The following is a 27607-nucleotide window of genomic DNA, read 5'->3' as shown; positions in this document are numbered from 1 at the left end:
AAGTTTAACAGTGTTAAATGAAGGCAAATTATGTATGTGTGTGTGTGGAGGGGGATGTAATTAAGTTACATAAAATTAGAAATATACAAAATCTACATTTTTCTATGCGTTTTAAAACATCGCTTGAAGCGTTAATTGACTGCTACTGAAATCATCCCTTACTACACACTCCATACTACTTTTGATGATAACTAACTAACTAACTAACTAACTCTCTAGCCTTCTTAAACCCGAAGGTTCATGGCTGCAGCAACACAGGCCTTCCATCTGTCCCTATCTTGAGCAAGATCTATATACTCTTTTCCATCCCTACCGATTTCCCTTAGGTCCATCTCAACATTGTCCCTCCATCTTCGTCTTGGCCTTCCTACAGGTCTCTTACCATCAGGTTTCCCAACAAGAATCCTGTAAACTCCTCTTTCCTCTCCCATTCGTGCCACATGGCCTGCCCACCTAAGTCTTCTTGATTTAATTATTCTAATAATATCTGGACATGAATACAAATTATGTAGTTCTAAATTATGTAACCTTCTCCACTCACCTGTCTCCTCATCCCTTTTAGGTCCAAAGATTTTCCTAAGGATCTTATTTTCAAATACTCTCAATTTATGTTCCTCTTTCAATGTAAGGGACCAAGTTTCACATCCATATAATACTACAGGCAAAATTACTGTTTTGTATATTTTAACTTTTAGTTTCTTAGATATTAAACGAGAAGACAAAAAGTTTATGAAGAGAGAAGTAACATGCATTTCCTGAATTAAACCTACTTTTTATTTCCTCTTTAATATAATTTTCATTTGTTAATATTACTCCTAAGTATTTGAATTTGGAAACTGGTTCAAACAAGTTGTTATCAATAATTAGATTTTGATTATTACCTAACACTTGGTTTCGGCCTGTAAGCATATATTTAGTTTTCTCTTTGTTAACTTCCAAACCTATCTCTTCAGCAGTTTTGAAAAATTTTTTGCATTATTCTTAATTGTATTCATATCATCCCCCAGTAAGTCTACATCATCTGCATATGCTAACAACTGAGTCACACCATTTAATTTTAGTCCTTCTTTAGTTTCTTTTACCTTCCTAACAGCATATTCTAAGGCAAAATTAAAGAGCAATGGAGATAATGCATCTCCTTGTTTTAACCCATCATGAATTGTAAATTTGTCAGACATATTAATACCCACACGAATTTTACTTTCAGTTTCACTGGTGCATACTTTTATCATACTAACAAGCTTCTTAGGTATTCCAAACTCTACTAATATATTATATAATTTATCTCTTTTGACCGAATCATCTGCTTTTTTGAAATCAATGAATAGCTGATGGACATTTTGATTATATTCCCACTTTCTTTCAAGTGTCTGTCTGATGTGAAAAATTTGATCTGTAGTTGATCTGTTACGTTTAAATCCACCTTGATAATCACCTATAATTTCATTAGCATATGGGGTAAGTCTTGTTAAAAGAATGTTAGATAATATTTTATATGTTGTTGAGAGTAGAGAAATTCCACGGTAATTATTGCAGTTCATTTTATCACCTTTTTTAAACACAGGAACAATTATGGATTCTTTCCACTGTTGAGGGATTTCTTCTTTATTCCATATTAAACAAATTAATTTATGAATTTGACATATTAATGAATTTCCACCATATTTAATTAACTCAGCTGGTATTAAATCAATGCCAGGTGCTTTGTTATTCTTTAGCCTTTTAATAGCATCTTTAATTTCAGTCACGTTAGGTTCTGGAACTAAAAGTTCTGCTGTGTGTACTTCATTCATTTCTGATTTATCTCCTACATGGACATTTGAAAGGTCATTAAAGTAGTTCTTTTGATGATACAAATATTTATATCACACAAGAATAAATGCACAATATTCAATCATAGTGCCTACAATACATTCCAATGAAACTCCCCTTCGTTCCCAAAACTTGGGAGCTGTTGAACTTTCACGCAGATGCGGAGGCAATTTGCATGATGACATCAAAGACACAGATTTTTGTGTAAAGGGAGTCGCAACAAGGGCAGCGAAGGTACAGGTAAAGAATGCAATAGCTACTGTTCATGATATGTGAATTTATCCTTCACCAAAGTTGTGAGCAAAATAATATGTGCTGTCTACCTTTTCACTCTTCACTGTAAACAAATTATACAAAATAGTGTTACCTAATGTCAAGGGGGCTGACGGCAGTTCCAGGGGGGAGGGCTCAGCCCCCCTGGCCCCTACCTGGCTACGGGCCTGCTTTCCTAATAACTATGTTACCGGCGATAGTGTAAGTAATATAAGACAGTAATAAGTGATTGTTATCAAAATATTTCATGATAATTTGTTACATCTCACTGTCAGTAATTAAGTTGTGACAATTCTTTAAATGTTTAATGATGAAACATTTTGTTTTCTTAAGAGTTAGGATTTTATTTCTGAAATACAATATAACATACAAATTATTGGGTGCGCTCGAGCTCCTCAGGCACTGTGCAAATTTATATTTTGCTGTGGGGCGTAGGCGTAACTTGCCGGGGGCAAGAGGGGGCACTTGTCCCCTCAAAATTTTCAGGTTTATTACTTTTGTTAACCTCCTGGGATTCGAGGATTAACGTAATAAAGTGTAATACCTACTTGTGCTTTTGCAAATCTAACAGTTATTTAGCAAATGATCCTGTACGTAATTTTAATGGAATGGAAAACTTTCGAGCTGCCCCCCCTAAATGTAAGCCCAGTTTCGATTCTGCCCCCCCCCCACAAATTAGGCCCCAAGTTACGGTCATGCTTTGGGGGATGCCCACTCAGTGGTGTATTTCTGATTTCATTCCGGGAATTGTTTTTTTTTGGGGGGGTATGTAAATTTGTATATGTTACCAGTCAGTTATTGCCTGCCGGTTCTAGGTATCTTGGAACATTGATTCTCACCTAGGACATTAAATCTTATGATAACATTTAAAAGTAATTTACAAGCACTTAGTACATATACAGTTACATTCTAGGAAAACCCAAACTCATACACAAAAACAAAACAGTTATCGAACTAGTAACACCGTCAGCCCTATGCCATGAAAACTTTAGTGGAAAACAGCCTGCTGTTGGCTCGATGAGTTGTTCAGTTGCAAAATTACTCACAAGGCTGCATACTTTTCAACAAGGACATCTTTCATAACTGGATCATTAATGGGCACGAATGATTTTTGAGTTATGATTGTTACATAGTTAAACAATTGTATGTACTCGTATATGCTTTCAATTTAATTTTCTTTGAAGAGGATAAAACATCCCTGGCAGTCTTTTGCCGAGGATATTTTTTGTTGTTGTTAATTCGCACACTGCCCACAGGCCCATGTATTAATAAATTGGCACCACTGAGCAGGAGATAAGTAAATGTCTATCCTAAGGCATATCTTGCAATAGGTCATGCACGATTGAGTGTCGCACTGTTAATAGGTTGAGCTGTGAAAGCGCCTGGAGGAAGAAATCCAAATGAAAATAGAATGAGTAACCCCGACGGTGGACCTGCAGAAGAAGGTTGCGTGAGGTTGTGTTGTGGGTAGAGATTAGCATGCAACGGTTACTGGTGATCTCAGCGCTGTCCTGCATTTTAAAAGCGAATTGGCTCCCCGATTGAACAACTGACCTCCTTCTGCAGCGGCGGTGAAAGCACCGACGGAAATATCGGACAATAGATGTCGCTGGTGAGAGCTTCTCTTTGAAAGTAATGGACAACAAGCCTGCATTTCCGGAGCAAAATGTCTGACTTGGAACAATTTTATCTCAACCTTTCGTTAAAGTTAGTACCAAGTAGATGTTTCTGTATACCGAATTTTGTGTTCCTATCGATAGCAGTTTCTGAGAAATCCTTAGGTAGCAATTGGTTTCAATTGCTGAATAGAGCAAGGAAATGGATAGGCCAATCGGGAAAATAGATATCGCATTATGCACAAATTGAACAGTTCTCTCAACCCACCAAATTTCGTATTTATACTTTCGAATGGTTTCGGAGATATTGAAGAATTGAAAATGTGTCGTTGTTCGACCGATTGACCCCATAGACAGCTGATCTACATCCCAAATATGTTATCAAGGGTATGTAATATATATTTGTAACCATAACTGCTATATGCCATGTATGTAATCAAACCGATATGTAATAATATATACTTGTAACTTTAATTATACTGCATCCCAAATAAGTAATCAAGTGGATGTATTTGTACTGAAATCATGCTAATGTTATGTGTAACAAATGACGTGCTCTATACTGCTGCAGATAGAAATATCTACAATGTAGTCAACAGAACAATAATAAATTACAATTACAATTCAGAAGGTATTTGTTTAGATGGGCGATTTCAGTCGGGCCCTTACCTCACAGCTACGTGTGAACTCTTTTAGGGGCCGTTGACCCGCTGATCACTGTACCCCCCTCGAGAATTAGTTGTTATTTTATTAATGTAATTGACAGATGCCAATGTTTTACGTGATATCAAAGTGGTTCCAGTGCTAGGAAACCACAAGTAATGGGGATATTTGATCCCAAACTATGGTCCACGTAAGTAAAAGCAAGCACATTTCGGAGTACTTTCGCCGCTTTTCGTTAGTTAAAACTGTTTGTTGTATGCACATTAAAAGAACATGTCGAAAATAACTATTAGTACCACACCTACCAATCCTAACCTAACTACGTAAAATTATAGCTACTGTTGTGGAAAGTCGTTGTGGGTGCTATATTCATTTGCGTGAAGCTTTCGCGCTGTTCTGATTCACGGTAAAGTAACACGCTAAGGTAACAGGTAACAGGCGTACTTTACTTCACAATAACACATTTTCGTGAGCTAAAAGTAACCGAAAACGTTCATAAGGAACAACATCTTCATAAACTATGAAAATATTTCACTTTCTCAAGAGGTAGCCTACAGAGGGTCAAGGGAACCCTGTTTTGTACAAACAATATATAGTATATAGTACTGTAGCCAGGAACCAAACTGACCTCATTTAATGTTTTAGGGTAACAATTTGCAAAGATTGGAGTCCAAGGCTAGAATAGATAATTATGCCTTATCATAATTCGTCCCAGTGCCACGGTAAAACGTTCATATACGAGAAATACAAGAAGTCATTGAACGATAATATATGAGAAATGAAGTGAACAAACAAAGAAAACTAAAACCTATTCTCTCAAGGGGTCTCAGGTTCGATTCCATCGAGGCATATTGCACAGTGGCTGGAATCCAAATTTAAACTGTAGGCCCAATTCTGATTAGCCTCTCATGAGCAAAAAGAGGGTTTTAATGCGACTTTACAAAAAGTACAAGCCTGTTAAATTTGGTGATAAAAGGCACATTTGAGTTTTCAAAAATATTAACCATAATAATACCGTATATCCAAAAGATGGCAGTTTGGAGGGGCATCGCCACTATCCCCCTCCCCGTGATCTGCGCCTGACAGTCGGACGGACGTGCCATTCACATACATTTATGTCGCCTTAATTGAGCGTTTACTAGGACTTCTTTTGATGGAAACTTGGATCTTCACACTTGCCACTTTCAGAGATATCGATAGGTCACTTTTCATCGATTGTTACCTCTCACGGCTAGAGTTGGTTTTTGTTGCGTTGAGGTATTATTTGGAAGTGGCGTGCCCAGAATTTTCGAAAGGTGGGGGTACCTACTTTTCCTGCCTTTGATGTTCTTTTTTTTTGTTAGAAATATTGGGCCAAAGGGGTGGGGGATTATATGACCCCCACCAACCTTCATTGGGCACGTCACTGTTATTTGGTTGCTCATGTAGCTGTTGTAGTTCGTGAGACACCTAGAGTTACTAGTGGATTTCCACTCTTCTAGGGGGGACACTTTGAGCTACAATTCCCAATTGTACAGTCACTGGCACTTCTGGGTTATAATGATACTACTGACTTTCAATAGAATTGTTACAACGCATGAGTGGGATGCGGAAACGAGGAACAAGCTTCACGCTATTAAGCCCACCATAGGTGCATGGCCTTCCTCATCCCGTCCCTCTTGTCGAGAAGTTACTCTTACCAGACTGCGTATTGGACACAGCCGTCTTACGCTTACGCATGGTCACTTGCTAGGCTGGACCCTCCGTTGTGTCGTGTCTGTAACGTTGGTTTAAGTGTTCGGCATATTCTTATTGAATGTGCCGACTTTGCTTTCTTCAGACAGGCTTTTAATCTTCCCAGCTGTTTGTCGTCCCTGTTGGGCGATGACAACAGGTTTTATCAAATGTTTTTAGATTTTTGCGAAGAGATGGTCTCTTCCACCGTCTGTGAGGAAGCTTTTACAACCTTGCACTTTTATTTTTTCCCAAGGGACTTTTTACACCCCTTATTTTAATTTTTCAGTCAGAATTTCAGATGAGGTTATATTTCCCCGTATATTTAGAATGGTGCAAAATGACCTTAAGTGCCGACGCACCCAAAACTTTTATTTCAATCAATCATAAGTGTCCGTGACTGTACTCTCTACAGCAGAGTTTCACTGACGTCATCGAAATATACGATTATGGAATGGAGCCACAAAGATTCCCACATGAAGGGAAATTTCCCTCGCCACAGGGAAATTCTGGAAGAAATTTAAACGAAAAGGGAAAACTGCAATTTCTTGAGAAATATAACAACTGCAGGTAAATGTGAAGGGCTGGGCGTGACCAAAAAGGTGTTCACGATTTGTGCGATGAGACCACTTATAAATGCTGCAGCACCAATCAGGTGGTTTGGTTACAATCCCCCCACCTCCGTATTGGATTGCCGCCAAAGACAAATGCAGCACAAGAACTTTGTTTAGAGAAATAACAATTAGTGGCTGTCAGGCGCCAGTCTTTTTTGTTTCAAATTCTCGGTGGGCTAACCAATGCCGGTTAAAAGGCATTTTCTTAATGCTTTACCACGGTATAATTTTACCAATGGCAAATTTTACATCCAGACCCCATCATATACAAGAACGCTTTTATGTCAAGTAAAATAAATAAAATAATTGCCCAAGCGTGCTGATTTTTGCAGAGTAATTGCAATGTTGAGTTGGTTAGATTTGTATCAAGGTCCATTATATGCACAGCTCAATGAAATATTCCTCCACCGGGATAAAACCCGGGATCCCTTGATTACAATGCAGCAGTCTTGCCGCTAGACTACCGAGGTGGGGAGGCCCAATTATAATATTTGTAATTTTTAGCATTTACGAAATAGGTAGTGTGTGTTTCTTTCGCGTCGTATTTCTCCCTGTCGGATATTTGCAAAGGTAAGGTTAGATGTAACGCTAACAAGCATGCTATTGCCGGAACTCGAATGAAGAGCTAGCAAACGGAAAATTTCTTGACGGCAAGGTTGTTAAAGGTACAGGAATTTTAAATAAATTCAATTCCGGTCCAGGAGAGAAAATCAGCAAGCGTAAATGGGTTCTGGAACGTAAAGAACCTTTGTATCTGTAAAGTATTTCAATTCGGTCCAGGAACCTTTTTACCAGATCAATTTAAATACGATACAGGAACATTTCTTCCGGATCAATTTAATTCGGTCCAGGAACCTTTTTTAAATGAAACAATAGGCAACTTGGACCGAATTTAAATTGTACGAGAAGAAAAGTTCCGGTCCTGCATCAGAACCCATTATAATGTTTAGGTTGGTGGACCTTTAACAACCTTCTCAACCTTCATGAACCGTGGCACGGTATATTCGTTTTATAAAAGTCGATATCCCGATCCCAACAATTTTTTTCATAAATGCCTTTCTGATTTTTTAAAACTTCGTTCGTTAATTATTATGTACCTTTGAAATTTAGTATTAATAAATTATGGCATAATCATAGAGAATATTCGTTCGATTACGTCTAGGCTTGTTGACAAATATAAACTTAGGTTTAAATTGCCGTGTTTGCAGCTGTATAAGACGCACTTATTCCCTTTAAAAATAGGTCTGCAAAACAGGGTGCGTCTTCTACGCCCGATGCTCGGTTCTTGATAACATTCATTTCTGGAAATTTTCTCTGTTCAAAGTTAGACAATTTCCTCGCGGTGTGTTGGCGAAGGCGCGAGAATTAAAATGTATTCTTTCCTGGTTATATTAGGTAAGTTATTTGCTGAAAGTAGACCCACGTATCATTTTATATTTGAAATACCACACATTCATTAATGACTAGGATTTTTATGAAATCACCAAAATATGCTCTTATGACCTAAAATTTTACAAAATATGCACTATAATTTGAAAAATATGCCCTTATAACTGGACTGTTTCAAACATCAATATTAACTTATGCTGAAATATTTTCATATACGTACTATAATACTTTCTGTAAATTTTCAATTAAAAATGAAAAAGATTTTGCTGCAGCCCCCCACCCCCCTAAAAAAAAACCTGGAGTGAAAATGGGAGTAAGAACGAATTCACTTGGAAAATGACTGTATATTTCTTGAAAAAGCTAAAATATGCTGAAATCCATCAAAATATGCTTTATCATGTAGAAATGGCCAAATATGCCCTTAAAAGGCACCTTAATTCAATTAGTTTATTCACAATATGAATTTCTATATATTTAGGGAACACATCACCCTTACCAAAAAAAAAAAAAATGTGCTAAGTCATGAAAATCCCAGCCCTATGTAATCATACGTTGAGTAATAAAGCTTTTTCCTCAAAATTTTGTACGAAAAAGGCTGTGCGTCTTATACGCCGGCAAATATGGCAGTTGACAACGACTGGGTCTAATGGAAGGTTTTCGTTTGGTTGGAGTATTTATTTATTTAATTTTCGAATATAAGTATTTATGTATGTATTTATGATGAAACAGTTTCTACATAGTGCCGTCCCGTTTTTCCTTCAGAAAATTGTGAGAAATGTCCCGTTTTGTTGTTTTAATAATCTGGCAGGCAGAGGCGTCTCGTGAACGCATGCGGTGCATGCTGCGCATGCGTCAATTGTGGGAAAAAGGACAGCTTGCTCTGCGACGACATTCATGAGCATTTCTACATTCTAATTTCTTCATATAGGAGAAGTATTTATTTTACACGAGAGCTCTGAACTAAGCTTATATTTACATTTCTTGGATCTGAAGTGACGCATGCGTCAATTGTGGGAAAAGAATTATTACTTTTTCATTTCAGATCCAAGAAATGTAATATAAGCTTAGTTCAGAGCTCTCGTGTAAAATAAATACTTCTCCTATATGAAAAAATTAGAATGTAGAAATGCTCATGAATGTCGTCGCAGAGCAAGCTGTCCTTTTTTCCCACAATTGACGCATGCGCAGGATGCGCATGCACCGCTTGCGTTCACGAGACGCCTCTGTAATTTGGTCCCCTTAAATTTTAAAAATCGTGATGACGAGACCCGAATTGAAAAAATCTCGAATTCCTATTGCCCTTGATCAAGTCACTCGCTGGGCGAGATAACAAAATCGTGGCAAAGTGAGAACTCGGGTAGGGAGGGTTATGTCCCATTCTTCTTCTTCGAAGACAATCCACGAACCACTTGATGCGAAAAATTGCTTTACATTTTAGTGGCGCGGTTTCTTATCACCCCATGATTGCCGAGCAGGAATGCATTCACGACATTGTTATTTCGTCGAAAGATGGTGGCGTGTTTGTTTTTTGAGGTCGCACCGCGGCTGTGTTTGAGAGTGCAGCGTTCAACCTGGCTTTCACCCTACCGTTATAATCTCTCGCCAGTATTTCGAGGCCAAGAAAAGGCCGGATGTGGGTCAATGGCATGGACTCACGTGGAAGTGCGGGATTCACAGCGTACTTGACGTTCACTACGCCCCCACCCAACCCCGCCTTCGTTTACGCCTCTGTACAGAATCAGTGTTGCCATCGCATGAAAACTCAGGTAGAATATTGTCCTGAAAGGGAAATTTTTTGACAGTACGAAAGTTTCTTCGTAATTTTACAATATCACTATTCATATTTTGATTGCCGTTATTTGTAACGTTAAATATTTTAAATAGAAAGCAAACTATTATATTTTCATATAATTACAATTGATATGTTTAAAACAGAAGCACGAAATGTTTGTAACCTTTGTTACAAATCCGTCAAATAAACATAATTTTTAACAGCGTTTGTTGGAAAACATTTTTTAATTTAAATAATTTTTAAATGAAACACTTTTCTTCGTTATTTTAAAATAGGTTGTTCCCAATTATTGCATTTAGGTACGGTCAGTGGCGTACGCACGATATTTTCGGGAGGGGGCCTGGAATTGTAAAGGTGCATTTTTTGGGAAGGGACGGGATACAGAATAAAATATTTGAATATTTGGAACATTTCACTCTATTAAAATCGTACTCAAAGACAAGAATATTGATCGGGGGTTATTTTTGTAGATTTGCATATACCACTTTTTTTCAAGATACTTACTGTGATTCGATTTTCTCAATATTTCGGGAGAGGCTGTATTCTCATCAGCTCCCCCTGCATGCGCCAATGAGTAAGGTTGATAAATCAACGATGTTCTAAATAACGGGTTTAAAACCTTTATAATATTAGAGATCATCGAGTTGAGTTTGTTTTAACTCCACTTTATGCACAGATAGGCTAATGGGGACTGAACCTACAGTTTAAAGTAGGATCCGAACCACTATGTACACCGGGTATTGAACCCGGGACCCCTTGAAGGCAAGGACGTTAACAATACGTCATTAGGGAGGCTATGGATCATCGAATTCTTGTTTGTTGTTTGATTATGAAATTGATTAACTAAAAATTCATCTATGACTATACGGGTTTTTTAAAACACTATTTTGATTTTATATATTAATGCATATTTACATGTTATTAAGTTGTTATCCATTACTTTATAGCCGCTCGGTATATATATGAACAACAGCTTTAAATTTCTTAAAGGAAGGGAAAACAAGTGGGAAAAGGGAAATATTTTATTACAATAGGGAAATAATAAACTTTGCTGATGGCAACACTGTTTGGTTTATCAGTGAAACCAACACACATGGGACTTCATCGGGCTCTTACTGCTTTACAGTTAATCAAGACTTTTGTTTTTTATAGCCTCGCATGGGATGTTCTCGTTTAATGAAGAACACAGAGGGAACCGGGAATGTATTTTTCGTAATTATGAAACAATGAGAAAGACCAGATCACTCTCAGACAAGGACACGGAAGCAGCTATTCCTTTGTTTTTCTGCCGGCATTGCATCACTAGTCACGAGGTATCAGATTGTCCACAAGGAAAAGACAAGTGCAAGGTCTCTTTCGTTGGTCACGGAAGTTGAGAAGATTTGTGCAAGAGTTTAAAGAATGTAGGTTAGGTTGTACAAAGCAACACGAATTGATCTATATCGCTGATTTATTCATTGTTGTCCCCAGCAAGGTAGTTACGATAATAAATATGATGAAGTTGATGTTACTAAAACTTTGACAATACTCAGTATTCATTGCCAAAGCCGATTTACCCTTGTGGGAAGAAAATATGCCAATGCCGATATACAGAAAAATTGTCTGCGAATAATTGAAACAGTTTCTACATACAGTATGATCCACTAGTATTATTCGGCAAATTGTCCATGACTATTTTCATTATTTTTTCTCTTACATCCTGTGTGTTTTTAAGCGATGGATTTTTATATACATATACTGATGCAGAAGTCATCAACAGCTTGTTTTGAGTTTCTTGCATTTCTTGAAGCTCTTGTTGGGTCAAATAGAGTGCACACACATAGTGATGGACAATTTGCACGGTAATACTCATGAATCCCACTGTACCCCAACGGCGAAAGAAACAGTAGGCAAATTGTCCACCACCATTTTAATTCGGTCTGTATTACACATTGTGTTGGCAATGAATTGAAATAATGACTTCAATTAGCAGAGAACAATACCTGCTTCGAACCAACATAGTTTCATTCCTTAAAACAACACAGCATGTAGAATAGAAAGTAATTAAAATAGCAGTGGAAAATTTGCCTACCATTATCTTTGCCGTTGACTGTACCAAGTGACATGTATTCACACTAGCAATACATAGGCTATAGAAGATTATCCTTCAATGTTACGTGATTTGGAGTGGTTTTAGCAAGTCAGTTATAAGTGAATGATCTTCCTTGCAACATATTCATTTATCCTATTATGAACCGATCAAAGAGAAGACAAGCCAGGGTGCAAATTCATGGGTGGACAGGAGGATTTACCCCTCCAATCTAGGCCTCAAAAATCCTCCCACCAAAAATTTTAGGGGGTAGAGTTTTTGTTACAACAAACAAAAGATAAGCAATTACGTTTAATTTCAAATAAACTGTACTAAGAATAATATCGAAAACACAAATTAGTGTAGTTGTGAGTGTTCAATTATTTTTCTCTCTCAAGATATCATTGACAAATCTGCATCAATACGCACAATAAAAGTAAAACAATAATAACTATGAAATCCAATTGATTTATATTAACATAAAGCAAAAACTAAATAAAAACTTACACATAATAAAACCACTTCAACTATTTCATAATTTATTAACATATTTAACCAGTTAGTAAAGGAAGTAGTTTCCTACTTTATAATATCTGATATACGTATATAAAAGTAACAAATTTATTTTTTGTGTAATTAATAATAATATATTTTTAATTTATTTTTACTTTTAATAACATTTTTTGTGGGGGGAGGGGGTTTGTAGATGAAGATCTTTCTCCCCCCACCAGTCTTTAATGATTTCGCACCCTGAGACAAGCTGAGTAAACCAGACTTAAAAGCACAAATTAGGAAGCAGTAGTTGTGTCCAGTGCGTTTACAAAGCATTTATTGTGCTCATGGCACAATACCCTTATTAAATGGAGTACTCGAGTCGGCACGAAACCGAGATCGAGAAAGGTGGGGAACGAGACAGACGCCTGTAAAATCGAGACGAGACATACATACATATGGTACTTGTAAATTGCAGCGAATCAAATGTGCTTTATGATGCGACCAGGGTTGTATTTGAATGAGGGTAAGGAAAAGTTCCTCGTACATATAGCACGGTGTAGTAAGTATACGAATAATAAGCTGATTGAAACAAGCCTGTGGGTTCGATCCCCGATTGAGGTACATTGCACAATGGTTCGGATTCAACTTTAAACAGTAGGCCCAGACCTGATTAGCCTATCTGTGCATAAAGTGAACTTACAAGCAACAACGGCGGCTGTAGCTCTGAATTACGTAGGTGAAGGACTAGCAGGAAGAATCTGGGGTAATAGAAAAAATAGATCAATAGTTACACATACTTATTAGGTGTAACTATTGATCTAATTTTCTATTGTTGTTTCTTCATTTCGTTCCTACTAGCCAGCCCTTCACCTAAAGCCCTATCACATGGAACTGGATTTCTAGTAGGAATGCCCTAGTTGGCGCTGAACTAACTTTCTAGGTAGCAATCATGGCCGCCTGGCTGACTGCTTGACTGGTTTGAAGGAATAGGACATGTTTTAATTGCTACTAACTTTCTTCGACTAGATTCTCTGGAACAGCCAATCACAGCAAAGTTTGGGCATGTGAAGATAATCTGTGAGTTTACAAAGTAGCGTTTTTTGTCTGTGCTTTCCGAGTTCATACAGCACGAAAGGCATGTTTACAATTGAAAAGGCTAAAATATTATTCCATACGTGTATAGTAAACATTGTAAAGTATGTATTTTATCAGCGCCATTCTTCTCTACCTAAAACCATTTCATACGAAGCGATATTCCTCTCGGTTGAATAGTTATCTTATTTTAAAAGTGTGAAGTGATACGTTGTTTACATCTCGCGCGGCCGCCATTATGGGAACGAAAGACTATCGACAAGTACGGTATAACAAGTACCGTGTGAGGCGAAAACTAGCAAATGGGTAGCCAGTCCAGCGTCAACTAGAGCATTCCCACTGGATATCCAGTTCTGTGTGATTCAGGCTTAACTCAGAGCCACCAGCCGCCGCTGACAAGCGAACTTTGAGAAACTTAAGGTCTTGCTTTCAAGAGAAATCATCCTGCTGATGAAATATTGGAGGCAGACACAGTTTTTTTTATCCATTGGAAGGACGGTGTTGCCAACAAAGGCTCTTCCTACAGTTCAGAGGACGAGTAACCTTCAGCTACGCCAGGTGTTTGCCTGGAGGGACAGAGGAAATTATAAGAACGTGCCACCGACTCCAGGGCAAAGTAGAGTAATGTAGCAGCGCGAAATGAAGCTCTGCGAGCGACCTTATGGCCTTGACGTCTGGTCGAATGCAAATTCGATAGCTGTTGCCAAAAAAGCATCCTATACTTTTTGGATGATGCGCTGTCGGAACTGTTTCGATATGAGTGAGTGGCTATCGTTGAGATCTGTTTTCGAACGAAGTGAGTTTTTCGCTTTCACGCCCTCTACCGCCCAGATCATTGACTTTTAAATGACATTACTTGATTGGATGACATAAAATATCGTTGTAAGAGATTCGAAGTTATTTCGTTATTTCAGCGACCTCCGTGGCAGAGTGGTTAGTACAGCGCGCTACGATGCCAGGGATACCGGGTACGAATCCCAGCATGAGTGTTCTTTGTGAATAATTCATCATACCACCACTCATCCTTACCTACGCCATTAGCCAAAGTGGCAGAAAAGCGAAGTAAAATAAATAAATCAAAACACTGCAATGCGAGTAGAAGATTCTTACAGTCTTACTTCTGACTGCTTGTTTCATCCTACTACAGCTCCCTATGATACCCTCTGCAAAATGGCGTAAATACCTCGATTGAATAGAACGTTCACAATAAGGATATATCAGATACATATAGATTAAGATTTATTGAATTGCCTGGAAATGATAAGTTTTGTGCTAGCGTCAATTCCTTCCTTATTTATGGATTTCATTCGACGGTTTAATGTTCATGTTTTTCGCCTTATATTGCTTCATGTTCCTTCCTATCTTTGTTTTGCTAGTGATTAGTCTACTTCTTTAATATTTTTTAAAGTTTCTATATTCCAATTTAGTTTAGTGTCTGTATTGGTGTATTTCTCAATTCTTACTGCTTTTAAATTGCATATTTCTCTGTTGTAACTTTGACTGTTCATTTCTCATTGTCGCTATTAGCCAAAAGTGGCAGAAATATTATATAAAGTAAATCAATCATTTCTCACTGTCACACTTTTAGACAGATGATTTGCCTTCCTTTAATGCATTCAATTTTCAGTGCTTTCACTTGGTTTCGTAACAACATATGCAACAAGTTTCTATATTCTGTACATTTGTAAACAACTAGCTGATTACCCGGGCATTTATTTATCCCAATCTTCTATTAGACAGGAAAATAATGAATTCTAACTATAGTGTAAAATGTAACTAATTTTATTTACAGGTATTTAAAAGTATAAATAAGTACAGTTTTCAAATTATAAAGTAAAATATTTTACAAATTCACTATAATATTAATTTAACTCAAAACCTGATTATAAACAACGTTTTTAGTTTCACTTCCAGGAGCAAGAATAAATAAATTCTTTGGTGAACCCGCCCTTGAGCAAGCAACATGAAATTGTCCGTTGGAGAAAAATGGCGATCTTAAATCCACTCCACAGTACTTAATAGAAAGTCTCTCTCTGTCTCAAATGTCATCGTGAATGTCACCAATTAGCTTAGCGACTCAGAAAACTATGGATTCGACACTAATCTAGGTCATTTTTGACATTTTAATTTGCACCCCTTCTCACCTCCCATGCCGATAGGTGACGAACTTGGAGTTGAACGGAATTCGGAGTGTCACTATTCATCTTAGCGACCCCGAAAACTATGGATTCCACACTAATATCGGTCTTTTTCGATTATTTTTACGTGTCACCCCTTCCCACCCCCACCCCCACGGGTGCTAGGGGTGTCTTACCCCCACAGTATTTATTTCCAGATTGCGTGTGATACGTGTTCCAAGTTTGGTTGAAATTGCTCCAGGCGTTCGAGAATTATGCCGGAACAAACATGCATACATATAAACACACGTACATCCATTTTTATATATATAGATTAGTATAAATGTATAGCTTAACAAATTAATTCATGTAGGTCAAGAAGCTGTTTTTTATAGTAAAGGAAACTGTAAGCTTAAGTGAAGCTTAAGTAAACTTTAAATAATAAATAACAAGAACAGTCAGTGTGGCATTTGTTTGTAAAGTTTCTAGTGGGAGAGGTGAGTCATCTTGGTGTTATACAGTATGAATTATATACATAGAACGCCCCCTCATCCAAAGTCCAAGGAGGGTTAAGGCAACCAGAGGGGAGGGAATCCCTCCCCAGCCACCCTTCAAATACCACTCCGGTCACAGCGTATCTTTACATCGCACACACTTGACCCTACTCTTGAAATTAATCACACCTGCATCAGGCCACAAAGGGAACAAAGGCTGTTTCGTGAGAGCCTCTAGAACATAACTTCCGGTTCTGTCGAAGTGATAAAAAAAACGGGAGTATTGCTCAAATCGAAAAAGAGTGTTGCTTCTATCACAGATCGAAATCAATGACCTTCTTCCAAGCTTTCTCGCTAGCACTCTCGCATTGCGCAAGTGAAGCTCCTCTCTCAAGTTCATTGTCCTTTCTCTGTTGTTCAGGAAAGAGGTCGAGAATTGGGCTCGTATTGGAGAAACAGGACGTCTGGTCATGGGCGACGTCAAAGGGTTCTTAAGGGGAGCTTGCCCATCCTTTTTAGCTCCGCACCCTAAATACTCAACTCAATGCTGCTACTAATAGCAATATACATAACTTTTTTGAACTAAAATATACTGGATATCCATATGAAATCGTGAATAAGGAAGTTACACGCCAAGTTTCTTAACCTTTTGAGTCCCAAGGCCATTTTCACAAGCAAGCCTCTCGGTCCCGAGCCGATTTTGAGCAAAATGCAGAGTTTCAATTAAATGAGTGTAGATCGGAGACTAATTGCCCTAGAGAGATGAGTGATATACCGTTGTACGCGGAATGAACCAGAGATTCATACTATATGAAATTTATGCAAATTCGGCGTATATATGGAGGGGGAAAGGGGGAAATCCCCTGAAAATACTTTTTTTTAAAAAATGGGGTTTCGTCCCTCCCGCCCCCCCCCCGAAAAAAGGATATGAAAAGTTCAAAATGCACATAGAAATTATCGCTGGCATGTAAGGAACACAAAAATATTTGCATTATTATCATATGACCAATGTAACTTGAGTTGTACATCCAAAAAAGGAATGGTCGGCACGCCACTGATTCAAGCTTCAAAATGCAGTGGTACCTTGAAATGACTTTAGCTCAGAGACTATTTGCCCTGGAGATATGAACTATATACCGTTGTACGCAGAATGAATCACAGATTCAGACGATATATAATTTATGCACCTTCAGCGTATATATGGAGGGGGAAATTCCCTGAAAATACTTATTTTAAAAAATGGGGTTTCGCCCCCCCGAAAAAAAGGATATGAAAAGTTCAAAATGCACATAGAAATTATCGCTGGCATGTAAGGAACACAAAAATATTTGCATCATTGTCGTATGACCAATGTAACGCGAGTTGTACTCCCAAAAGGAATGGTGGGCACGCCACTGATTCAAGCTTCAAAATGCAGCGTTACCTTGAAATGACTATAGCTCAGAAACTAAATGCCCTAGAGATATGAAAGACATACCGTTGTACGCAGAATGAATCACAGATTCAGACGATATATAATTTATGCACATTCGGCGTACATATGGGGGGAAAGGGGGGAAATCCCCTCAAAAATACTTTTCTTAAAAAATGGCGTTTCCCCCCAAAAATAATTCAAAATGCACAAAATGCAAAATTATGCAAATTTGGCGTATATATGGAGGGGGAAGGGAGAAAACCCCCAAAAATTATTTTTAAAAATTGTTGAAATGTTTTCCCTTGAAAAGAGAAGTCCCTTTTCCCTTGAAAAGAGAAGTCCCTTTTCCCGCCTTTTCACCTCCATTTTCATGAAGAAAAAAAAGTGCAAGAAACATTTCTGTTAAATACATGTGTTAGGAACAATATATACAGGGTGACTGGTAATTAGATGTATTCCCTGAAAGGGGTTAAAGAAGAGACAATTTGCAATAAATTTGACCATATGATACCCCGTCCGAAAATTAGTAGTTTTCGAGATAATCGAGTTTCAATTGTTTTTTTTAAAAAATGACAATTTTCCACATAAAAAGATGAATTGAGAAAAAAACTGCTCATTGTATGGAACTTATTTCAGCGTCTTCTGATAGCTAACAAATAAGTGCTTCATTGAAAAAAAAAGTCTTTCCCAAATAACAATCACATGTAAGTAACGGGTGGGTCTAAACTTACAAGTAATGATAAAAAAATGCACACTTAGTTTAGTTGGCAACGTATTAATAACAAAAATGGTATGACACGAAGCGTACAAATTACGTAAATTACTTCCTTGTGACATCTGCTATCCAACAAGGTACAAATGTTGCTAACATACACATTTGTGTACAAGAAATAATACTTCATTCATCTCCATGTGAATGGAATCAATGAACAATACAATTAAAGAAAATTACACGTCTTGCTCGAAGTGGGCACCTCCGTTACGAATGCAGGCACGCACGTTTTTACGGACATTTGGTCTCTTAACTCGTGATGTGATGGTGTCCTTGATGTGTTGACCAACTGTTAAGATCCTCTCCCTGAGCTCTTCTTGCGATTTTACCGGTGTCTTGTCATGTGGCTCCAAATGTAAAAGTCGCAAGGCTTCAATTCAGGGGATCGAGCCGGCCAGGGAATCGGACCGCCTCGGCCAATCCATTTCTTTGGGTAATTTTCATCCAGCCACTGTCGCACGCCCAAGCAGAAGTATGGATGGGCGTAATCAACAATCATTTCATCGAGCCATTTTTCCTGCCCCAAATCTTAAATGGCATCACTTATGAACATTTTTTGAGGAACGGGATGGCAATGTTGTTGGAAGATGTGCCTCTAGCTACAAGACGTGACATGATTTATCAGCATGATGACTGCCCAGCTCGATCCCCCTATCGATTTGAAGCCTTGCGACTTTTACATTTGGAGCCACATGACAAGACACCGGTAAACTCGCAAGAAGAGCTCAGGGAGGGGATCTTAACAGTTGGTCAACACATCAAGGACACCATCACATCACGAGTTAAGAGACCAAATGACCCGTAAAAACTTGCGTGCCTGCATTCGTAACAGAGGTGCCCACTTTGAGCAAGACATGTAATGTTCTTTAATTGTATTGTTCATTGATTCCATTCACATGAAGATGAATGAAGTATTATTTCTTGTACACAAATGTGTATGTTAGCAACATTTGTACCTAGTTGGATAGCAGATGTCACAAGGAAGTAATTTACGTAATTTGTACGCTTCGTGTCATACCATTTTTGTTATTAATACGTTGCCAACTAAACTAAGTGTGCATTTTTTATCATTACTTGTAAGTTTAGACCCACCCGTTACTTACATGCGATTGTTATTTGGGAAAAACTTTTTTTTCAATGAAGCACTTATTTGTTAGCTATCAGAAGACGCTGAAATAAGTTCCATACAATGAGCAGTTTTTTCTCAATTCATCTTTTTATGTGGAAAATTGTCATTTTAAAAAAAACAAATGAAACTCGATTATCTCGAAAACTACTAATTTTCGGATGGGGTATCATATGGTCAAATTTATTGCAAATTCTCTCTACTTTAACCCCTTTCAGGGAATACATCTAATTACCAGTCACCCTGTATATATAAAAATCGAAATTCTAGCCAAAAATAGAAAAGTTATAACGTAAAAACTACGACCTTGACACAGCGTCTCGATCGAGACGCTTGGGACCGTGAGAGTTACAGTTGGGTATCTCGTTCGAGACGTTTGGGATCCAAAAGGGTCTGTTACTCACTCGTTGTCTAGGCCAGTGTTTCTCAACCACCGGGCCCTGCCATCAATAATACTGGCCCTTACGAACTTCCTCTGTAACAGTTTTTTCTCCAACGAACTTTCTTAGAATTAAGTTAATTGTATAGTTATTTTTCCGAGTATAATAATATACCTAGTCATCGAAGTAATTGGAATATTTCTATGTTCAAAATGCAACATGCATTTCGCCGAGTGGTTAGCACGTCACACTACGACGCCGTTGGTTCCGGGTTCGAATCCCGACCATTACATCGGTGTTCTTTGCGAGTGTTCCGTCACCAATATCACTCATCCGCATCGTCGCGATTAGCCAACAGTGACGGAATAGTGACGTTGATTGATGATTCCAGCAGCATTTTCTGTCTTTCTCTTTGTTCCACCGCCGTCGCCTTGTAATCAAGGGGTCCCGGGTTCGATACACGTTGGAGGCACTTAGTTGTTCGAATCCCACTTTAAACTGTAGGCCCAGTCCCGATTAGCCTTACTGTGCATAAAGTGGACTTAAAACACAAACTCAATCTTTGTTCCACATTTTCGGATTTGGCCCCTACCCCAAAAAAAAATCCTGGGTACGGGTCTGCTTCTACGGGAATCTATTCTAATCTACATTTTCACTGTTTTGTATCAATTATGTACAAAAACAACTGACGTTCGTGACGTGACAACCCTTTGAAACCCAAGGCTTTCCAAGTGACTTTTCCCACGGTGAAGGGTGGTCTTGGCGTTAAGTCCCAACGCCACAACGTCAGATCTGGTCTCCATAATCTAGTGTTCTTAACCTTTCATTTACCACGAACCCGTTTTAAACAGCTTTATGTTGTACTAGATCCCCAGAACGTAGGCTGAGATTTTGCCCTAAAATTAATTTTATTATCCTTGACCAGAGAATGTAGGTTCTTAAGTTTAAAAACAGTTTCAGGCCATTTCTGAGGGTAGTACATGAGTGTTTGCTTTCGACTACTTTAGTCACTCAGAAGTGTCTATTTCGAATATAAACTGCGTTTTTGTGTGGCCCACGTGAGAAATTCTGCTTGAATTTTTCTCCATAGACGTGAAAAATTGCAACTTTTATTAATCCAAATCCTATCGAATATATACATATTTATAAATGAGGCCTGAGGCGAGTTTTGACAGTTTAGTTTTAATTTTTATCGAGGAAGGAAAAGAATGCTGTGCGAAAAATAAAACAGAATTCTCTCGATCCGTTAACTTTGTTATTGTCCTTTGCAGAACAATCTATCTGACAGACGGAAGATTATTCCAAGATATCTTGAAGATGACTAGGTACATTTGAGTTTGAAATTCTTACACAACAATTTTTCCCAGATTAGAGTATTCCATAACATTTTTGACTTGTGTTTCTAGATGTATTTCGAGTCTGGGTATGTGAAATGGCAAATGTAAACTACGAACATGAAATTAAATGTTTTAAATATACCGTTTAATTAAATTGAATTAGAATTTTTGGATACATTTGAATCATACCAACCCTTTATATTGTTTCTATATTTGCGTGTGTGGGTGTTGAGAGGTCGGCTGTAGAGTTATTTAGGGAAGTGAACCCACTGTGCACACTAAAACTGACTTTTTTGGTTCCCCGTCGAGAAAATACAGGTTGTAGAATTTAAAATCCATTTCAGACCATTTCCGAAACATAATACACACCAGTTGTTGCTGACTGTTGTTGCCTATTTCGAAGATAATTGCTTTTTGAGCGTCTAATAGGGGTGCCTATTTCTTCCCTATTTTGAGAGAGCCTATCGATCCTCTCCTAAATATATTTTAAGTACTAAAGTGCGTCAACTATTCATTTAAAGTTGCTCAACAGGGATCCTTAACTACAATTATGCAGTAAAATTTATTACAGTAGTGATAGTTTATTTTAATAATAAAAACAATACTGTAAAATTATTTCTATCGTGCACTTATCTAATGGAACACACAAAGATCGCTTCGAAGTTATGTTGTACTTTCTTCAAGTCGTTACGAGACACATGAACTTTTTCTACTCACGATCACTGGCGTACGCAGGATATTTTTTCGGGAGGGGCTGGAATTGTAAGATAGTACAGTGGGATCCATGCAAATTGTCCATGACTATTTTCATTAATTTTTCTCTTACATCCTATGTGTTTTTAAGCGATGGATTTTTATGTATGCTGGTGCAGAAGTTGTCAACAGCTTGTTGTGAGTTTCTTTTTAATTCTTGAAGCTCTTTATTGGGTCAAATAAAGTGCACGAACATGGTGATGGACAATTTGCACAGTAATACTCATGGATCCCACTGTACATAGCTGTTTTTAAGGGTGTGGCATACACACTAAGATATTTCGTATATGTAGAACTTTCCACTCTCCAAAATGACAATAAGGTTTATTTTAAGTGGACTTTGCATTCACCAGCCCCCTCTGAATACGCCAGTGGTCACCATCCATTAATATTGGCTGGCAAATATATGGTGGTCTTTAAATAAAATCGTTTTATTTTATTAACCACTTCTAACTTTAATAAAACCGATAAAAATATGGTCGCGTTTTTATATACCTCTACTTTTTTTTGCTATTGTCTGGTTGATAGGTTTATAAAATCAAATTTCGAAATGTTGTGAAATTTATCTGTGCTGCGCGTTATACGCCATAAAATATATTGTAATTACCATTTTAACCTTCGCTTTAACAGTTGTTTAAAGACAGAAATGGTAATGATGTCATTTTATGGAGGGTTTGCATATAGCGCTTTAGTTTTTCCCCTGAGTTCTTTATTGCTTTCATTTGAAAATTTTAATATTCTCAAAATTTAGGTAGGGTCTGTAACCCCATCAACTCCCCCCCCCCCCCACGGCCACGCGAGTGCTGCACGGTTAAAATTACGTAGCGTCAAAACGAGCCCCTAACAAGCAAAATGTTACTAAGAATTGTTCGGCTTCATGTCTTGTACACGTTGCACGGCGACACCTTATGTACTAATAAAGTTTTACAACGAGGGTACAATTATAAGAGCAAAATTATTGAGTAATAATAAACTGAAAAAAATAAAATAACAATAAAACTACATGGCTATTCCACTAAAAGAAAAAAAGGATATATCGATTTATTCCCACTAATTCGTATCTCCCTTTTTCTTAAATTAGTCATGTTATATTTGAATGCTGAAATACAGGGAGGATCCTAAATCATCTCCTATATACAAGAACTTAAGTATTAGTCTTTGTTTTCAATTTAATGCCAATAATTCTTTATCAGTGCTTTTAATTCCAATATTTGCGTGACTGTTAATGTTAGAATGTATATAGTTAGAATGATAAACATTTATCACTGGCCTTATAATAGGAAAAAAATAATCAGTCCAAGAATACGTCATACATATTTTTAGAAAGTATCATGTACATAAATTTGTACGCTATTTAGCCTTATGCTGCTGCTGTTCGATGGACGAGACAGGGGTTAAAAATAAGGTCCTCTTTTGATATGGAACCAGTGGGCATGACCCAGGTTGAGGGTATGATGAGGATCAATAGCTCTTTCGGCCCAATTATTCTATATAAAAAAAACACCAAATGCAGGAGAAAATGGCAAAATATATGATTTATAAATAAAACAATTCTTACTTCTTACGATTGTACAGCTTCCATAAGGAAATTCTTATGCACGCCACTGTTGTTGATAACTGATAACCGACTTTCTCTCAAATCTGGCGGCTAGCAAACATGGTCACGTGAAGAGATGCTGAAACCGTCTAAAAATCAAGCGATCATCCCCTTCTAGAGGCGACAAAATTAGGATGTCGCTCCTAGAGATGATGTATAAAACGAACAATAAATCGTCAATAAATTTAGCCTAATACAGTAACAACAACAAGAAAAGTCCTCTAACCCTCCCCCCTAGTTCCCAAGAGAGGATGTCGTTAATACGCCACTGTCGCAAAACGTGAATGCGCGGGCTGAAAGAATAGTGAGGAATGAGGATACTTTGTGGGGGTGGCTGTGGTGTAGGCTAACAGCTTGCGATACCAGACCATAAAAATATTTTGCATAACTGCCGTTTGGATGCTTATAAACTATGAAAGTAATCATTTTCCGCAGTGTTGAATACTAATAAAATTCCAAAGGTCGAAAAAGTCAATAAAATCAGCTTAGCTCTTCCTCAATATATCATGGCGAGCATTTCAATACGCTATTTCTCAAGATGGATAAATACAGGCGGGTCCATCACGGATTCTGAACGGACATTTGTTAACGAGAAATGACGTCAGTACGAGTTTTTCTTTTTAGAAGCACAACCACAGATTCGACCTCATTGCACTAATGTATTGACAACATATTAACCGAAAGATTTATTATTATATTTTCTAGAAGGCCAGGCCAGAGAACTCAATAAACACATTCTAGATACTACACATATACTGCAATGGTTTTATGTTGCTTAGTGGTAAGCGACACCAAAGGTCGTGGGTTCAATTCCGGAGACTGGCGTAGGACCACAAATAGAAGTCGACAATATACAGTACATGCTATTAGCCTTTTGAGTAACCGTTAACTTCGGACTACTGTTATTCTTAGACAAAATCTTAATTTGCACATTGAACAATTTGCAAAGGTCAATTATCATTGAAATAATGCAAAATTAACAAAAAGTGTAAACAGGCAAAAATTCGAACAAGAATATTTGTTACTCTCGGTTGAGATAAATTTGAAATCGCGGCAATAACACGAGATTAGGGTAATCTAAATCTGGCAACATTGCAATAGGTGAAACAATTGACCCACGAAAAGCCAGACAAGGCCATAAGAACCGTAACCGGTACAAAAATAAAGAAAAAAAGAAAAAAGCAGACAGTTCTGCTTCTGTTATGCGAGGACATGAAGAGAAAAGCAAATGTAACCTATATTTCTCAGCCTGACCGCCAGGTGGCTACGATGATGTACTCACCAGAGCAACATACAGTTCCTGCTCCATGGCGTGGGTGTTTTCACTGTATTCACTTCCGCACCTTCGATTATGCTCCTGTATCACGGTGAGCTACTGCCCACCTTTCTAACACACAGCCACATCGTACCACCGTGCTAGGTAGTTTGCTACTGAAGACGACCGACTCATTAATGGGGACTTTCCGCGTTCCCAGAGGAAAAAGTGGACCTAGTAACTGGGCCATGCGCACGTGGTGGGGGGTTTGAGGGGTGCCATCTCCACAACAGGGACGTGCTCGGGGCCACAGGAACCGTTACGAAGGGCGGGGAGTCTGGGATGTGTGTCAAGCAATCCCAAGCTTCATCAGTCCTAGCAAGAGAAACGACTCTGAACATACAGTAGCGGAGAAGAGACGATTCGCGAAAATGGCAGCCTGATGTTTTTAACACATAGCTATGGGCTTTATTTTTTTTTTACCCAACGAGTCTCTTTTATTCATGTCAAAACATGAAAGGGGGAGAAAAAACTCACTTTTTAAGTTTCGAAGGGTAGCCATTTCGGCTTGTTAAATGATTTATCATTTTGTACTTGGCCTGGGTAAACAGCACGTTAAGTGCACAACACGGACGGGCAAATTACAGATCGTTGCAATTTGCTTCAGGAAATTTCCATTCATGCTCACCAGACAGTGTTGCAGAACCTTTATTTTTTTTAAACCCACTTTTTCCCTGCGAGCACTTACAATTTCCCTTCCTTGATCAAGGCCACACGTTGAGTTTTCACAGCGACTTTTTCTTTTTAAAAAAATGTGCACGCAATTTATTTAAAATGCTAATGTTCTTGTATTGACTTAAGGTGAGGAGTTACAGTTACGCACCATGTGCACATTTATTTCAATATTCGGAATGGGCGGGCAATGCTACTAAAAAATCTGGACTTACGCATGAATTTCTCCCCATGTTGCAAGTCGAAGCTTCGATTATTAAGCTAGGCACGATACTCGAAAAATATGACGAATGAGAATTTTCAGAATCCCATGTATTCTTTATGGAGAGAAAAAAATCAACAACTTCAACTTCAAGTTGCAGCTAATCAAATGGAAGTTTCGACTTTTCCGCTGGTCAAAAGCTTCATGAAACTGCCCTCTTTCCGTTAATATATTTTTCTATGCATAGGAAATTTGATATTCCCAATACTCCCATAAGGGCAATGCATTTCTCCTTGCCTCTTACGGCCATCCTGGCAGCGCTGCCAAACTTGATGCCAGTGCCGGATCTACAAGTCTTGCCCCCCCCCCCCCGCAAGATATTACCAAAGGCCCCCCTCTACCTACACCCACCCAACTCAAAATACAACTCTTTTTTATATAATGGGAAGGGAGTTATGTGACATATAGTACAGTTTTCTCACACCTGGAAAATGATGCATTTGTTACAATCATGCAGTCATATTTTTTTCCTGATTAAAGATAGGTTAAAGAGACCTTCACCGCTGCATTTCTCGTAAAATTGTAGCCTGATTTGATTCTAGTCTGACTGCCACGCGGGAAATCTAGGGTGGGTGATCTAAGGTCGGAATTTTTCCGGCATTTTCGCAGTATAAAGCGGCTCTAGGGCCCACCCAAACTTAACTGAAATGGCATCGGTGAGGGGCGGCCGCAGCGTGGTGCTGATCACATCATCTCTAAGATGGCCGACATCGTAAATATGTGGGACCTTAGATCAGCCACCCCACGACTTCGAGAAATACGTACATTATTTTCATCATCAGGAATTTGAGTTTGTGTTTCTCTACTCTGTCCCTCATAGGCGTGCGCCCGGGAGCAAGGGCCAGTTGCCCCCCTCAATACTCCCACTTAGAAATTCAGTGTAGAGGAATCTTATAACCGTTATTAAACAATATTATGCTCTTTAAAATATTAAATATTTTCAAGCCGACGACAGTTCCAAGCAAGGAAGGTGCATTATTCTATGAAATTGAAGTATTCCACTTCGTTCACTAGCACATTTCTTGTTATTAACACTCTCACACACTTTATCCGTTGGTTGTGTTGTACTTCTATGCACTAGCGTACGCAGGATTTTATTTCGGGATGGGCTGGAATTGTAAAGGTGGATAATACAAAGCTGCTTTTTAAGGGGGCGGAGTACACAATAAGATATTTCCAGTGGCAGCGATTGGGTTCCAAAGCCAGGGAGGCAAGGTGCCAAAACTTGGGGGGGGTAGTGTATTTCTCTTTGTAGATAAGGTTTAGCATAGTGCGGGGGTAAAAGTGACGAAAATGGGGGCAACTGCCCCCTCGCCCCCCTAATCACCGCCACTGGATATTTCGTATATTTAGAACTTTCCACTCTCAAAAATGGCAAACGCAGTCATTTCAAGGGAGTTTTGCCTTTACCACTGTGAGTTTTTCACTGTTTTTATTAGAAAATGTTGATTTTCTCAAATTTTGGAGGGGCTGTAGCCCCATCAACCCCCTCTGCGTACGCCAGTGCCTCTATGTGTTTGCAGAATAAATTACCCATACATTGGAAATAAATAGCGGAGATTGGGTGACAAAAGTAGGGACGGGGTGGAGTTTACTTTTTCTATTTAGACAAGGTAATTTACGTGTAGTTGTTTTGAATCTGCTGTACGAAACCATGTATATGTGTAAATTAGTCTCTGAATCACAGAAAGGGGAAATATAGAAGTGGCAAAGAACATCCGTGCCACGGAAGTCTGAATTCTTCTTCGTAATACAATGATTTTCGGAGGTCCGGACACACACTATATACGCCCCTGTTACATACCCATCAATACAATAAGACAGTGAAATGAAATGGTTTT

General features: G+C 38.3%; 1 protein-coding gene across 1 annotated transcript in view; it reads right to left on the bottom strand.

Annotated features, from left to right (window-relative positions):
* The window catches only part of spz4 (Spaetzle domain-containing protein 4), a 43002-nt gene extending 18045 nt beyond the window's left edge, over positions 1-24957 (bottom strand). The window contains exon 1 of the mRNA XM_083141810.1: positions 24800-24957. Coding sequence (XP_082997936.1) covers positions 24800-24826 — 27 coding nt within the window. The 5' untranslated portion in view covers positions 24827-24957. The remainder of the gene's footprint in view (positions 1-24799) is intronic.
* Between the last annotated feature and the right edge of the window lie 2650 nt (positions 24958-27607).

The sequence above is a fragment of the Lepisma saccharinum genome, chromosome 20, assembly GCF_977018435.1.
Source record: "Lepisma saccharinum chromosome 20, izLepSacc3.1, whole genome shotgun sequence".
NCBI lineage: Eukaryota > Metazoa > Arthropoda > Insecta > Zygentoma > Lepismatidae > Lepisma > Lepisma saccharinum.
This window is presented reverse-complemented; position numbering and strand designations above follow the sequence as displayed.